Source organism: Wolffia australiana, chromosome 2 (assembly GCF_029677425.1).
Source record: "Wolffia australiana isolate 7733 chromosome 2, ASM2967742v1".
Taxonomy (NCBI): domain Eukaryota; kingdom Viridiplantae; phylum Streptophyta; class Magnoliopsida; order Alismatales; family Araceae; genus Wolffia; species Wolffia australiana.
This window is the reverse complement of record NC_135836.1, coordinates 1,955,250-1,972,550: the sequence shown is the minus strand read 5'-3', so window position 1 is coordinate 1,972,550 and position 17,301 is coordinate 1,955,250. Positions and strand designations below refer to the sequence as shown.

At 38.7% G+C, this 17,301-nt stretch overlaps 1 protein-coding gene across 1 annotated transcript; it reads left to right on the top strand.

Annotated features, from left to right (window-relative positions):
• Nucleotides 1-6,210: 6,210 nt before the first annotated feature.
• Nucleotides 6,211-10,656, top strand: LOC144714823 (uncharacterized). The gene is made up of 2 exons (XM_078589617.1): nt 6,211-6,483; nt 10,066-10,656. Exons 1-2 carry the CDS (start codon nt 6,352-6,354, stop codon nt 10,525-10,527), a joined length of 594 nt encoding a protein of 197 aa, XP_078445743.1. The 5' UTR covers nt 6,211-6,351; the 3' UTR covers nt 10,528-10,656.
• The last annotated feature ends 6,645 nt before the right edge of the window (nt 10,657-17,301 follow it).

Genomic DNA, 17,301 nt, shown 5'->3' with positions numbered 1-17,301 from the left:
AAGATGATCCAACAAATCCCTGGCTAGGGTAGTGAGGATATTGGAGGAGTTCTCCAATGATCTCCATTAGGAATCAGTAATAATTGAATGACGGATTAGGGTTTTATGATAAACCATACCCTAAGTCATTCGAGAGTCTCGCGTGTATGATGAATTATATATATACGGTAATCGATGGCGGTAAGGTTCCATGAGAGAGTTCAAATACTACTCCATATCTTCTAAAGCACATGGTGTAGCTTGGCACCCACGGGCTGGAAACTTAACCAATCGATTGGGTTAAAATCCATCCCTATTTAATTAATATATATGTTGATATAGTTAAATAATAAGGTTAGCCAATAATTGTTATTGGGCCACTAAATTTATTGACTAAATTAATACATGGCCCAGAAGATCACACACATATGGTCATAAGGGCATTGGTGGATATACTTTACTTTGTAGGATTTTTTTAGAAAAACTTAAGTAAAATATAACTAAGGAATGGCCATCCATTTCAAGCACCCAGGCCAGCCAGATTTGAGAGCCCCCCCTTTCTCCACTCTCTTCTCCATAGCTGGAATGAGGTAGAACGACAGTAGAAATGAGAGACATTGTGATATGTGTTTGTTTAAATAGGAAGGAGAGAGATGTGTGACTATATTGTCACGATGTAGGTAGCACATGAAATGAAGGTTAAGATGAGGATGGATAGGGGACAATGACAGAGTGAATTGAGGATGGTAATGGATGAGGGTGATAGACGGTGAAGATAGATAAACTAACTAAGTGTGTTAGAAATAATTCAATGTAAGGCGAAAGGCTAACCTTAGATACCTATATTCCATCAAGATGCGATGTCTTCCTGCTATAGATAAACCTCCCCACTTCTCTATTGAACCTTCCCAAGCACTGAAGACACCAAGGAACACTTGATGGACCTTCAGAACTTCACTTTCTTTCAATCAACCTCACTAGGATGAAGTGAGCTTAAAGATGTTTTTTTACAAAGATCGCGGGCTCAATTTATAGATCCAATCGTATGGATGGATAGAGGACAAAAGGACGAAGCTGCCTTTATTCAGCTCTATCTGAGTTTTGGATCTTCGGATATCAAGCCTTGAAATTGGATGATTTCTAGCTGTCGACTTACTTCAAATAATTCTCTCTTCTCATCTTTGTTAGCGTCGTCATGTTATTCGGTTAGGGTTTGTCTCTTTTGGGCATTAAATGCAATGATTGATTGAGATTCCTCATCATCCACGATCGACGGCTCTCATCAGGCCATGTGTCGCCCTTGGAAAAAGACAAGAAAGGAATAATGATATTACATTATTGAAATATATTATTTTAATAGCTTTTGTCGCAGTTGATGCGGCGCCACGTTAGTGCGCACCACCTTAGCGATTTCCTCTTCTAAACCAATCGAAATGTGACATGTATACGCCACGTGTACACATGTGCCCCGCGTGGCACACTGTGGTGCTGCCATGTCGCATGATTGTCACTATTGACTATTTCAAGGAGAGAAAAATAATAATACTTTAATCATCTCTTTCTCAGGCCTTAAAACGCATTTATTGCCAAAAAAATATCTCCTTTTTTATGATTGGTCCACATCATCCTGCGCCAGGAAAAATAAAAAACCCTAAATATATTCTAAAATTCATATAAAATAAAATCCCAAAAAATACAAATAAATATATATTCGACTTAGAAAAATCATATCTTTCCAAATTGTTTTCTTTCTGAAGATGTTGTCATAAAAATTCCCAAAAATACATAAAAATACATAACTTTAATCATGCATATATGATTAATTCAATACAGATAAACATGTAAATATGGTCATATTAAGCTACTAAAAATGAATGTTATCACTGACGCACCACCATGTCAGCTATGAGGTAGATATGAAATAATATATTGTTATTTTTCTTCTTTTTCTCTACTCCATGAGAGGCAAATTGAATGAAAGTGAAGTTTCGAAGGTCCATCAAGTGTTTCTTGATGTCTTGAATGCTTTGAGAGGTTCAACTGAGAAGTGGGGGGGTTGATCTGCATCAAGAAGATGCCTTGATCCCCGCAAAATATAGGGATCTAAGGTTAGCCTCTTGCCTTACATTGAATCTTCTCTAAAACACTTGGGCAGTTCATCCATCATCTTCATCCATCACTATCAATCATCTACCTCCATCCTCAGCCATCATCTTCCCTATCCATCCTCATCTATCTTCCATTTCACGTGTCCCTTATACTAAAATGATCTCGTCACCTACTTCTCTCCTCCCGTTTTAGAAAATATCTATCACTACCTCTCCCTTTTATACCATCATTGTACCCTATTCTCACTACCTCCATCACCGCATCCACTATTGTCCACGTCACTGCCATCGCGGCCGTCACGATCCTGTCTTCTCTCTCCATCCTCATCTATCATAAACTCTAACACATAAAACCCTATTTTTCTGCCTCTTATCATTCACTCTCCTCTTATCTCACACCACCTTTCACATCCCCTTTGATCCTCTTTTCTTACTCAAAGATAACTACTTGTCCTAACATGCTACTCTTCTTCTCAATTTCTCCTTACCTCTATCCTAAATTCTTCTTAAATTCTCCTAACCACTCTTCCTTTTCTTGATTAATAAAATTTAAAATTACTTTAGAGCCTCCAAAATTTTAAATGCCAATTAAATATTAAATAACTGAAAAATACATGCTTTCAAAAAACACATCTTACGAAGCTCAAACTTATGTGTACTTTATCCAAAGGCATAGAAAATGAAATCATATACATTGTACATATAAAGTACATTATTTAATAGATACTTCAAATAAATGTGGATCAAGCCTTAGATTGACTAATATTAAGTGATTCCAACTGATATTTTAACACTTAAGAGGAGTTCGCCTTTCTTTAGAAATGCTTGAGTATTTATTTCATAATTTGGAAACTAGTATTATGTGAATGAGAATAAGAATAAGATGTATACATAATATGATGTGATGATGTGATTTATAGTTATAATATGATTTACATTTCAAAGGTTCCTAATTCAGCTTTGCATTTTCATTAAAAAATTCATTTTACTATATTTAAAACATATGCTTTTGATTGTGGAACTAAATCAACTGAGTTATATATCGTTAAATAGTTTTCGATGAATAAATATATTTAAATCATTAATGAATGAAATATCTGATCAAGGTCATATGGAAATTCATCAATATAAGTAAAAAATGATATATTGATTTAAAAATGTTTTAAATTAATTTAAAATATAATTATATATCTGATTGAATTTTATATACCCAAATTATACTGCGTTGATCACTAATATAAATGATCATGTGGCTCAAGTCATATATTTTCATCAATAGAAGTACAAAAAACATAATATATTGATTTAAATATGTTTTAAATTAATCTAAAATATATTTATATCTGATTGAATTTCATATACCCAAATTATACTGAGTTGATCACTAATATAAATGATCGCGTGGCTCAAGCCCCAAATAATTACATCTCATTTGGATATATCTGATTGAATTTAATGAATTGCTATATTTGATTTTATCATGAATGTTTGGATATGCATATATATTTATTATCTTTTAGGGTTAGGATAGCAAAAACATGAATTATTTACTAACTCATAAATTTTCTGCGCTTTGGGATTTATGTGAGAACCCCATTTCATTCAATTTATTCAAGTGGCTTGGTTATTAAATTATTAGAGTTTATTTTAGACCCAGGACTTAGGTAAACAAAATACTTAAATCTTAATTCAAATGGAGTGGATAAAAGCAGTGCACGCATCGCCATGCACACTCAAGATGAAGTAAAAAAAAATCTCCTTTCATACATGTTGCACCAAAAGATTGGATGTTTGAGATTTTTATGAATCTGGAGAAGGAAGAAGAAGGAAACTACTAATGATCTTTTAAGTTATAGACCCAAAGGTTTGAGTGATCCTGCACACTTTTCAACCTGTTATTTTTCACCTTTTTGTCTAGGTACTAGTCCAATGAATTTGATGGATCTCAAGTTGTCAACGCCACCAACCATGTCCCAAAATTTTCTCCTAGATCCATCTAGGTCCTTCCAAAGTCACTGCAAATTGTTTCCATTTATTGCCATGAGTGGCACGCTATGGGAATAGGGTTGAATCAGCTGACCTGCAGTTGACTCTGTTGTTTGAGCCAACCGATCATCGCTTGACCCAGCTTACCAGTTCAACATTCCATAGAATAGAACACTAGCACCCACCTTTCCCTTCACACATAACTGCCGCCCACTGTCCTCAAACACCATCAACTTCTATCTCGGGCCACAAAAAACGCAAGCACAGATCAGTAAATCTGCACCCCCACAATTCTCAACTGCTCCCATCTACTGCCTCGCACAACCAAGAGCACCGACGTGGGCTAATTTAATGATTTATGATTCATTTTAAAAATTTAAAATTCCCAAAAAGTTATCATATAATGACACTCGATCTTCTGGCACAATTTCTTAACAACTATATTGATTGTCATTTTGATGTATTTATAATTTTTACTATTCACCACAAGATGACTTATCACATTTTGGAGTCTGTTTGAATTTGCGTAGTAGTTATCAATGATTTCAATAGTGTTCTTTCCGTCATAATCATAATCAGTGTTGAGAAGAATAATATTTTTAAAAAATAGTTGTAACATCTCTCTAGAGAAATTTTACCTAAACTTATCAACATATTTTAACTTCCTTTCCTGTAAATATATATTTTTATCAAACTAATATGATAACAATAGAAGAGAAACAAAATGAACCATCATCCACAAAGCAAGTACTGTATAAATAATACTGTCACTATTAACAACATGACTAAGATGTTTCAAATATAATTTTTATAAAAAAATTGAAGAATACTTGGGAGCTTCAAAATTCCAAATTAATGGTTGAATCAAATTTTAACCCAGCACGAAGAACACGTGCAAGTAACCATAATTTTTTAAGGTAGGAAAAATAAGATTCGGTCCTTTACAGGGTAGATATCCTATGTATGAATCCACACATCCATCAATCCATCCATCCATCCATACATACATAAATAAGCATACTTGCTAAATTGTGCACAGACAACTGCAACCAATAGTGTATAGATATGATAGGGAATAGAATATTTCCAAGTAATAGATACCCAAAGTAGTAAATCTATGCCTTCAACATGATCATGATGGCTATTTAGTAACTAAATAAGCAGTTTAAAGTCTGCATTATGATGAGACATGATAATCCCATATTAGATTGACCCAGATTTGATCTATGCCGTAATATATATCCAACTATGAGATCTATGCCATATACATATCCAACTATGAAATCTATGCCGTATACATGATCATGATGGCTATTTAGTAACTAACTAAGCAGATTAAAGTCTGCATTATGATGAGACATAATAATCCCACATGAGATTGACCCAGAATTGATCTATGCCATAATATATATCCAATTATGAAATCTATGCCACATACATGATCATGATGGCTATTAGGTAAATAAGCAGTTTCAAGTCTGCATTATGATGAGACATGATAATCCCATATGAGATTGACCCAGATTTGATCTATGCCGTAATATATACCAAAATATGAAATCTATGCAGTATACATGATCATGATGGTTATTTAGTAGCTAACTAAGCAGTTTAAAGTCTGCATTATGATGAGACATGATAATCCCATTTGAGATTGACCCAGATTCGATCTATGCCATAATATATAACCAAGTATGAATTATATGCCGTATACATGATCATGATGGCTATTTAGTAACTAACTAAGAAGTTTAAAATCTGCATTATGATGAGACATGGTAATCCCCAAATGACATTGACCCAGATCTGATCTATGCCATAATATATAACCAAGTATGAATTATATGCCGTATACATGATCATGATGGCTATTTAGTCTAAACAGATTAAAGTCTGCATTATCATGAGACATGATGATCCCATATGAGATTGACCCAGATTTTATCTATGCCGTAATATATACCCAAGTATGAAACCTTGATCATGATGGCTATTTAGTAAATAAGCAGTTTAAAGTCTGCATTATGATGAGACATGATAATCCCATACGAGATTTGACCCAGATTTGATCTGCGAGGTGTCAAGAGGAGAGCTCTACAGCGCAATATACCACCGCCATGACGTGCCAAGAAGTGGGGAATTCTCAGAGGCGTACTGTCTTTCTTCTTCTTGTTCATCCCCACTATTTGACGCCACGGGAGCTGCGCTGCGTTGCAACCCAAGTCTTGCAGAACGCTGGAGAAAGGGAGGAAGAAGAGATAGAGAGCAGTTTGTAGACATGGCAGCTCTACCCGTGGGACGAATTCCATTACTTGGCAAACTTTCCGCGCCTATTCGCCGCCCCTTGCCTTCGCTTCCCGTCAGAGCTCGTCGCTTGCGCGCGGTCTCCTTGTCTTCGAGCTCATCAGAGGTCGCTCTCTCTCTCTCTCTCGCTCTCTTTCAGTCTCTCTTTTTCTCTTTCGCTCTCTCTTTGTCTCTCTGTCTCTCTATTTCTCTTGCGCTCTCTCAGTCTCTTTCTTTCTCTCTCTCTGCCTCTCTCTCTCTCTCTCTCTCTCTCTCTTTCTCTCTCTCTCTCTCTCGCGCTCTCTTTCAGTCTCTTTCTTTCTCTTTCGCTCTCTCTTTGTCTATCTGTCTCTCTATTTCTCTCTCTCTCTCGCTCTGTTTTAGTCTCTCTTTTTCTCTTTCGTTCTCTCTTTGTCTCTCTGTCTCTCGATTTCTCTCGCGCTCTCTCAGTCTCTCTCTTTCTCTCTCTCTCTCTTTTTCTCTCTCTCGCTCTCTCTCTCTTTCTTTTTCTCCCTCGCTCTCTCTCTCCGCCTCTCTTTTTCTCCCTAGCTCTCTCTCTCTGCCTCTTTTTTTCTCTCTCTCTTTGCCTCTCTTTCTCTCTCTCTTTCTCGCTCCTTCTCTATCGCTCTCTTTCAGTCTCTCTTTTCTCTCTTTCTCTCTCGCTCTCTTTTCGTCTCTCTTTTCTCTCTCTTTCTCTCTCGCTCTCTTTCAGTCTCTCTTTTCTCTCTCTTTCTCTCTCGCTCTCTTTCAGTCTCTCTTTTCTCTCTCTTTCTCTCTCGCTCTCTTTCAGTCTCTCTTTTCTCTCTCTTTCTCTCTCGCTCTCTTTCCGTCTCTCTTTCTCTCTCTTTTTCTCTCTCGCTCTCTTTCCGTCTCTGTTTTTCTCTCTCTTTCCGTCTCTCTTTCTCTCTCTTTTCTCTCTCGCACTCTTTCCGTCTCTCTTTTTCTCTCTCTTTCTCTATCTTTCTCTCGCGCTCTCTTTCGGTCTCTCTTTCTCTCTCTCTTTCTCTCTCGCTCTCTTTCAGTCTCTCTTTTTCTCTCTCTTTCTCTCTCGCTCTCTTTCAGTCTCTCTTTTTCTCTCTCTTTCTCTCTCGCTCTCTTTCAGTCTCTCTTTCTCTCTCTTTTTCTCTCTCGCTCTCTCTCTGTCTTTCTTTTTCTCTCTCGCTTTCTCTCTCGTTCTCTCTCTCTCTTTTTCTCTCTCGCACTCTTTCCGTCTCTCTTTTTCTCTCTCTTTCTCTATCTTTCTCTCTCTTTCTCTCGCGCTCTCTTTCGGTCTCTCTTTCTCACTCACTCTCTACTTTTTTTCTCTCTCCCTCTTTCTCTCTCGCTCTCTCTCTCTCTCTCTGTCTCTCCTCTCTCTCTCTTTCTCTCTCCTCTCTCTCCTCTCTCTCCTCTTTCTCTCCCTCTTTCTCTCTCGAGAAATAAGACTCCTACATGCCTCACTCTCTATCCCTCTTTCCCTCTCTTAAATACGTGCTCATATTCTGTTCGTAATGAATAACAAAGTTACTTTAAGGATAGGAGTCCTGTAGGAGTCTTATTTCTCGAGGATTACAACTTTCTCTCTCTATCTCTATTCCTCTCTCTAACTCTCTATCTTTCTCTAACTGGATTACTAATCATCGCTTTCCTTCATCTGTCCTCCCTCTAACCACCCGCTCCTTTTTCAGTAGATTTCTCTCTCTCTCTCTCTCCATTTCTCTCTCACTAACGCTCTCTCTCTCTCTCTCTCTCTCTTAATCTGTCAAAAGACAAGTGAAAGTATCTCTCTCCTGCTCTCTAGGATTGGACAAGGAAGATCAGTAGGATCTTGAGAAACAGCACTCCTTATCCGACTATATTTTACTTATGATTGAAACTCTCTCGCTCTCTTGATTCTTATTCTCTCTTTTCTTCTTTCGTCTTCTCTCTGGTGTCCACTCCGCACTCCATCTCAGGTCTCTCTCTCTCTCTCTCTCTTCCTTCTTTCCTGCTCTCTAGGGTGGCACAGGGAAGATCTGTAACATCATAAAAACTCTCTCTCTCTCTCGCCCTCTCTCTCCCTTCTCTCTCTCTCTTGATCTATCAAAAGACGGGAACCCATTTCTCTCTCTACCTATATAAAGACAAGCGCCCATTTCTCTCTCTCTCTCTCTCTCTCTCTCTCTCTCTCTCTCCCTCTCTTTTCTCTCTGGATCTATCAAAAGACAAGTACCTATTTCTCTCTCTCTCTCTCTCTCCTTTCTCTCCTTGGATCTATCACAAGTCTAGTGTCCATTTCTCTTTCTCTCTCTCTCTCTCTCTCCTTTCTCTCTCTGGATCTATCTAAAGACAAGTGCCCTTTCTCTCTCTCTCTCTCTCTCCTTTCTCTCTCTGGATCGATCAGAAGACGTGCCCATTTCTCTCTCTCTCTCTCTCTCTCTCTCTTTCTCCTTTCTCTCTCTGGATCTATCAAAGGACAAGTGCCCATGTCTCTCTCTCTCTCTCTCCTTTCTCTCTCTGGATCTATCAAAAGACTAGTGCCCATTTCTCTCTCTCTCTCTCTGGGTCTATCAAATACTAGTGCCCATTTCTCTTTCTCTCTCTGGATCTATCAAAAGACAAGTGCCCATTTCTCTCTCTCTCTCTTCTTTCTCTCTCTGGATCTATCAAAAGACAAGTGCCCATTTCTCTTTCTCTCTCTCTCTCTCTCCTTTCTCTATCTGGATCTATCAAAAGACAAGTGCCCATTTCTCTTTCTCTCTCTCTCTCCTCTTTCTCTATCTGGATCTATCAAAAGACAAGTCCCCATTTCTCTCTCTCTCTCTCCTCTTTCTCTATCTGGATCTATGAAAAGACAAGTGCCCATTTCTCTTTCTCTCTCTCTCTCCTTTCTCTCTCTAGATCTAGCAACTAACGAGTGCCCATTTCTCTCTCTCTCTCTCTCTATCAACTAACGAGTGCCTATTTCTCTCTCACTCAGCCACATATCTTTCTACAGTTCAAAAGACAAGTGCCTATTTCTCCCTCTCACACACTCTCTCCTTTCTCTCCCTATCAGTCATAAGCTCAAAAGACGAGTGCCAATTTCTCTCTCTCCCTATCAATCATAATCTCAAAAGACAAGTGCCCATTTCTCCCTCTCCCTATCAATCATAATCTCAAAAGACAAGTGCCCATTTCTCTCTCTCCCTATCAATCGTAATCTAAAAAGACAAGTGCCCATCTCTCTCTCTCTCCCCTTTCTTTCTCTATCAATCATAAGCCCAAAAGACAAGTGCCCATTTCTCTCTCTCCCCTTTCTTTCTCTACCAATCATAAGCTCAAAAGACAAGTGCCCATTTCTCTCTCTCCCCTTTCTTTCTCTATCAATCATAAGCTCAAAACACAAGTGCCCATTTCTCTCATTCCTCCTTTTCTTTCTCTATCAATCATAAGCTCAAAAGACAAGTGCCCATTTCTCTCTCTCCCCTTTCTTTCTCTATCAATCATAAGCTCAAAACACAAGTGCCCATTTCTCTCTCCCCCCCTCTCTCTCTTCCTCTCTCTCTCTCTCGATCTATCAAAATACGAGTGGCCATTTCTCTCTCCCCCCCTCCCTCTCTTCCTCTCTCTCTCTCTCGATCTATCAAAATACGAGTGGCCATTTCTCTCCCTCTCTCAATCTAGCAAAAGACGTGTCCCATCCTTCTCTCTCTCTCTCTCTCTTGAATGGATTCCTCCATTAAATAGTCATGATTACCTCGTTCTTCAGGACGTTGAAGGAAGCGGAAAGAATGCAGCCCATTCTGCGGCAGAGGCAGCGGAGAAAGCCTCAAAGAAAACGGAGGAAACGATGAAAGACGCCAAAGATGTAGCCAAGGAGAAGACCAACGAGGCCAAGGACAAGACTGCCGATCAAGCCAAGGGTGCAGCAGACAAGTTAAAAGAAAGCACTAGCTGGGCCAAAGAGAAGACCAAGGAAGGAGCTAGTGGAGTGGCTGAGAAGACCAAGGAAGGAGCTAGTGGAGTGGCTGAGAAGACGAAGGAGGGTGCCAGTGGAACAGTGGAGAAGACCAAAGAGATGGGAGAGAAGGCTAAGCACAAAGTTCAGGAAGCTTGGGATGCAGCCAAGGATGCCACTCAGAAGGTGAAGGAGGCTGTGGTGGGCAAAACGGAGGAGGCTTCTGATGAACTTGATGAAGCCAAGAAACGAGCTTCAGAGAAGATTGAGTGAAGAATATATAGTTTCTCTGATCTTCACTGTTGGTTTTGATTTATCAGAATGGACAATAATATGTGTTGTTGTAGATTTTAAGCTGTCATAGAATCATTCTAAAGTGATTACATCATGTCAATTGTAGGATTTAGAGATGTTGATGACACGAAGACACATGTTTCAGAGAAGATTGCATCAAGAATACATGGGTTCTCTAGTTGTTACTGTTGAGTTTGAATTTTCAAAGTGGAGAATAAATTGTGTTATTCTAGACTTTAAGCTATCATATAATCCCACTTAACTGATTGAATCATCAAGATTATAGGTCATTGTTTGGGGATTAACTTTGAGAGGATTGAATGAAGAATCTATAATAAATGTGGTTATAATTGTGGGCTTTGTATGATCAGAATGGACAATAAGCTATCATATGATCCCACTAAAGTGAGTCAATCATGATTTATGGTATTTTGGAGACTTCATATAGTGTGGGGATTTAAATGTGACAAAAAGGGCATTGGAAATCTAGTTTTTTTTTAAATTTAAGTGGATAAAGGATGACATAAGAAAGTGGGGTCAATGAGGTCCATTATAATTCATTGACTCTTATATAGTTAAATAGCTGATGAGGTGGAATATAGGAATTATACATGTTTCAATGTTTGGGGATTTACTTGGAGATGATTGAATGAAGAATCTATAATCAATGTGGTTATAACTGTGGACTTTGAATCATCAGAATGGACAAGGATATGTGGCATTGTAGATTTTCAGCTATATCATATGATCCCGATAAAGTGATTCAGTCGTGCTATATGGTATTTAGAGACTTCATATAATGTGGGGATTTAAATGTGACAAAAAAAGGGCATTGGAAATATAGTTTTTTTAAAAAATTAAGTGGATAAAGGATGACATAAGAAAGTGGGGTAAATGAGGTCCATAATAATTATTCACTCTTATCTAGTTAGCTACCTGATGAGGTAGATGATAGGGTAGGCTAAGTTAATTTTTTATATAGTTTTGGCTAGTCCGTAATGCTGTTCAGAGATATCCAGCACGAAGTAATGATAAGCCATAAACAAGTTTGTGCGAATTGATGGATATTATTTGGCCGTCAAGCCAAATCATACCACTATGTTTTATTTAAGTTCAACGAATAAAATAATATTTTCATTATTATTCTAGTGTGATATTTATAATAAAGTCCATGAATACGTGCAACACTACTATAGAGATCATCATACAGTCTTTAAACATATATTCTAAATATTCCTATTCGATGAATAGTCGAGATGGACATTGATAACATGCATTTTTAGTACCTTTGCCTGAAAATATGCATGTTATCAAGCTTAAAATGATTAAAATATATTCTAGAGTGGTACTTTGAATTTTATGTAATTTTTATGTATTTTTGGAGATTTTTCTGACAACAGATTCTAAAAGAAAATAATTTTTTGAGTCAGAATATGATTTTTATGGAAAATTTTGACATTAAATTAGTAAAGATATGATTTGGGATTTTAAATCTTTTTAGTTCGCGACGCCACATCTCACCGTTTGATTTGTCGAATGGTGACAAATCATAATTGAGGATAATAATTGGTGGCATCAAATCATTAACTCAATTAATAATTGGCGTCAGCCAATAATTTGGCTATGCCATTATGGCATCGCAAAAAGTGATGCCACAATGTCATTTGAATTGAAAAAGCAGTTTTTCACTTTTTCCAAGCAAAGGGTGACGTGGATGAATAAAAAAGGAAATATTTTTTTGTAACAAATGTGTGCGTGGATTGAGGTGGGAAAAGACAAAAATAATTTTTTCTTCTCTCTCTTTGGAATAGTCAACAAAGACGACCATTTGACGTGGCAGCATGACAAGGTGACACATGTACACGTGGCACACGCATCTACACATGCGCATGTGTTAGCCATTGATTGGATGAAAAGGAAAAAAAAGGTGCTGATGTGGTGCCTGCTGACGCGTTGCCATGTCAGTTGTGGGCTAGTCACTTTAGAATATATTTAAATAATATAGTCTTAGTATTATTTTTTATCTTTTTCCCTTGCAGGTATACGTGGCTGCTCCAAAAAGTGCGAGCGCAGAAGACAAGAGGATGAAGAATCTCAAAGATTTGATAGTTCAACCAAAAACAGAAAAAGAGGAAGCGGTTGATGACATGAAGAGAGAAAATAATCAAGGGCTAGGAATGCTCGAAATTTAAAATACGATTTCTGATGATCCACGTATCCAATTGAACTAAAATTTCAGCATTGCTTCATCTCCCCCCTCTTTCCATCCATACCCTCCGATCTATAAATAGAGGTCTGAATCACTGTAAAATTCATCTTGAACTTACTTTCTACTCATGTGGGCTGATTGAAAGATAGTGAGATTTGAGATCCATCATGTGTGTTCTTGGTGTCTTGGGTGTGTGGGAAGAAGCATTAGAGAAGAGGGGAGCTAACCGACACTCGTAAATTGCCATGATCCTGGCAGAACGTAAGGATCTATGGTGAACATCTCCGCCTTAGGTTACTCTTTCCCGACATCGTTGTTAGTTTAATTAGGTTTTACTGTCAGCTTTTCACTATCACACCAACTCCTTACATCCTGATAATCTTGTCTCTCTCTCTCTCTCTCTCTATTGTCATACCATTCACGCACTTGATCACTATTGTATTTGACACGTTCTCTACCTCACTCATGTATCACTTCTTGTAATTCTATGTTCATTTCCTCTTTTCTTTGCTGATTGTAAGATTGAATTATAGCTATTTATAAAATTTTACTCGATATCACTACCTCTCCTAGTAAATATTTGTCTTTATCAATTTTCATATTGATAAACACTAGAGTAAGAAAATTGAATCCTTAATCATCGTTCCCTATGGAAAGGATCTGTACTCATCACAAACTAAATATTCATAGGTAGGTACTTGTATATATTTATTGAATAATCTCAATCACCAAAGACAAGTTAAAACCCTTAGATTGAGATTATCAGGCATTGAATCTATATACAATACCACTAACTAATCCTACTTATACAATAAGTATAGCTAATCCTGTGCCTATTAGTGTGGCGGCACTAATGACATATAGTTGGTGCTCTTTGGAGAAAGAGTTCATTGAATTGATCCGAAGAATCCTTAAATTGTATTACATCTAATTACATTAGAAGATTGGATCGATAGAAATAAATTAAGAGTAAAGACTTACACTAGTCTTCGTTGTCAAAAAAGTCATTCACCCTGTCTCCATCGCATAGTTAAGCATTCTCGGCATGTAAACAACAGTTGACTGTGACCAGAAGCTCGATGATTTCAGTACTAAGACGTACCTTCTTGAAAGTGACAACTGCACGTCCCTCCGAGAATAATCGTTCTGTTGGGGCACTGGTTGCACATACTAAGAGAAATTCTTGCGCAAGTGTAGAAAGCCGCGAGTAGGTTCGTGCACCTATATGTGCCCACTATCCCAACGCTGTCTCATTGTCCTTCCTCTCCGTTGATTGTAGATATGCCTCCAATTCCTCGGCTAGAGTTGGTACTCATTGTTCCTTCTGCCTAGTTGGCGCTACGCCATCAATAAGTTCTATGAGCCAGTCCTCATCCTTGGGGTCGCTACAGATTATGTCTTGCTCACCATGTTGGGACATAAGTTGGCAGACAAATGCCAGTGCATGCTGAATGCCACTAGGATCAAGTGATTCTCCCTTGTTGAAAGGGTCAAGAATTGCAGCTGTTGTCGTTGCTCGGTCCTTTGAAATCATCTTCTCATACTTGAACATCTTCGACTTCATGCTCTCACAAGCTTTGTGGATGGACACAGTTTGTGCAGCGGTCATCCTTCTTCTAGATGTGAATATTGTAGACATATCAAACTTCTACAAGATCGTGTCGATATGTTGCATTAGCGCCTTCAAGATGCGGATCACTTCCACGACTCTCATTGTCTTTGAGCCACTAACGTATTTTGTCATCCTGTAAAAAGGCCCTAGAATATCGTAGAACTGCCAACATTTCCCACTCTTCACATGAGATTCTGATGTCCGAATCGGTCACTAGCATGATTTGTAATGCCATAAAATCCACGACTTCTCGCTTCTCCAACGCGGCATGCAACATGTCATACGTATTGTTACACCGCGCTGGGCGATCTAATGGAAATTGGTTGTGATTCTTCTGCATGTCGTTGCACGTCTTTACGTACTGTTGTCATCGTTGTGTTAATACTTGAATGCTTGTCACTAATTTCCAAACATGGGCAATCGCATCCCCTAGGATGAGGCCACTATCATGACTGACCATTTCTACATGACTTGCCGTAGCCTCCCGCCCGGCGTCCAAATCGTTTGCATTAGCGTCGTAATCAAGTGCGTATGTTGCGTCTGCTGCACTGCTATCAGCAGTCCTAGGAGGAGGTGTGGTCACTGATAACATGCAAATAAGAGCTCATAAACTGTTAATTTCATCTTATTTTTAGGCTTTTAATGCATAAAACATTAATTTTTAACGCATGTTATCATGATTTTAGGTTAAAATAATAAATTCCTTGAATTTCATGTTAAATAATACTTTTATACAATATTTAGGTCAATTTTTACATTTTAAATGTTTTTAAAATGATTTTTAAATGAAATTAAATGATTAATTGACCTATTTCTATAAATAAAAAGAAAATAAGTAAATAAAACAAAATTTAGAAAATAATAAAACCATTTTTAGGTATTAATACATATTTTAGGATTTATTTTAGGTGTTTTTCCATTTAAAAACATTTTCTTCATTTTACGGCGATAAAAGGGGCAAATCAAAAAATTAAGTGGAGTTCTTAATTTTAAAGTTTGAGTAAAGAAGCATAGCCTCCTCGAAGTCTCAGGACTCCACCAGAAGCAATTTGGAGCTCAAAATTTTGAAAATATTCGCAGATTCTTCGCCGTAGTTTCCAGCTGATTCAAGCCAAAATTATTGAAAATTCTGGGTGTTCATTGCGCAGAATCAGTCCATATCGAGTCTCTGATTATCTCTGGTACCTCTAGGCTCAATTTTACTGCATTTTACAATCACATTGGTTTTTAATTTTCTCAATTTCGCAATCCCGTTCACGTTTGTCGTTTTTCCCAAATTTCAATTTTAATCATCTTAATTCGTAAATTTTACTTCATTTTCAAATCAATTAGCATTTATTGACCATCAATTTCCTATTTTGAATCATATTTGTCCCTTAAATAGTCAAATGCAATCTCGTACTTCCTAAAATTAGCAAATTGTGAATCGTATTCATGATTTGCTATTTTAGGACATTTTTACAATTTTGAATTAATTAGGATAAAACAAAAATATAATAAAAATACTCTTAACATTCTAAAATCCGTGAGAACAAAATAAAAATAAAATGCAAAACATTAGAAAGTATGACCTAAGGGCTTGCAGTCCATAGGAAATTTGGATCAATCCTTATAGGAAGATTGATAACAATTAAAGAGAAAGAAGGTGAGAGTCAAATCACGGAATCTTAAAAGCTAATTAGGCAAACAAAAATAGATAAGCTAATTCACCCCCCCTCTTAGCTTCCAACACTCCCTCTTAGCCTCGGAGTTTATAGAAGTTTAAAGGATTTTTCGTCAATCGGCTCCCGCCTTCTCCCTTGGGGAGTTATCTTTTACCGTTTTCTAACATAGATCGTGGGAAGAGTCACGCCGTAATGCCACTTCCCTCCAGGACGTCATCATTCCGTGGAGACCAACTGTTGTCGCTGCCTTCTCCCACGTCTTGGTTCTTCAGCGTGCCAAGCCTTTTCTTGAATCCTTTTTCAAGAAAGCTCGCACCTTCCTCACCTGCCTGCAAGAAATCCTATCAGGAGCACCTACGAGATGCCCATGTTTTTGTTATCCTGGCACTCTGTGGATCCGATTGCCTATCTTGTCAACAAGTCGATTCTTGAAATATCGTCCCAAGAAACCCTTCTTCGAGCGCTGTCACTTTCACCACCGTCGACGTCACTACAGGTGCCGCCCTCGCCAACACCGTTGCCGCCCCGCCTCTAGGACGCATCTGTGCATGCCCACGCACCCGCTCGCGCGTTCGCCTGTTAGCGCGCTTCACACACGCTCATGCTCATATATGCACCCACGTGTGCATCTGCCTGCCAGCGCGCTCCACACACGTGTTTGCACCTCCGGCACACCTGAGCGTGCCTCGCGCCCGCTTGCGCGCCCGAGCGTGCTTTCGCCTGAGCTCGTCCATGCTAGCCGCGCGCTCAAGCGCACCTTCGCCCATCGGGGCATTCCTGCATGCTCCTGCTCGCTGCCAGCCCATGCCCACCGCATGACCATCCGTGCACACCCATGATCCACACGCTTTCGTGAGCTCGATGCCACAGCACGACCCACGCGCACCGCACTTCTGCGTGCGCTCACACCCTGCATGCACCTGGATCTCCCTGAATGCCTATGTACCCCACATGCCTGTGCGCTCACGTCAGTCCCGGTTCCTCCCCTGCACTCGTTCGCCATCGTGAAACCTCGATTTGACATATGCTCGTGGATGACATCCCCACGGATCTTGGTCCCCCAAGTTCCATTATTTCCCCTTATTCGCAGTCAAACTATTTATTTTAGTGCTGTCGTCATATGTGTTCCGTTGCCTAGGAACAAATTATTGCAATTGGAATAGCCACTTAATGTTAAGAGTTTAGGATTTTCTTGTGATACAACTAGTCCTAACGATAGAGGACGTGGACGTCCTAGGGTACTCGGTACCCCCCACTATCTTGTCGTC

Coding starts and splice junctions, on each gene's coding strand:
- LOC144714823 (XM_078589617.1), top strand. CDS start 6,352: ATGGCAGCTCTACCCGTGGGACGAATTCCATTACTTGGCAAACTTTCC. Junction 6,484..10,065: donor TGTCTTCGAGCTCATCAGAG/GTCGCTCTCTCT, acceptor CTCGTTCTTCAG/GACGTTGAAGGAAGCGGAAA.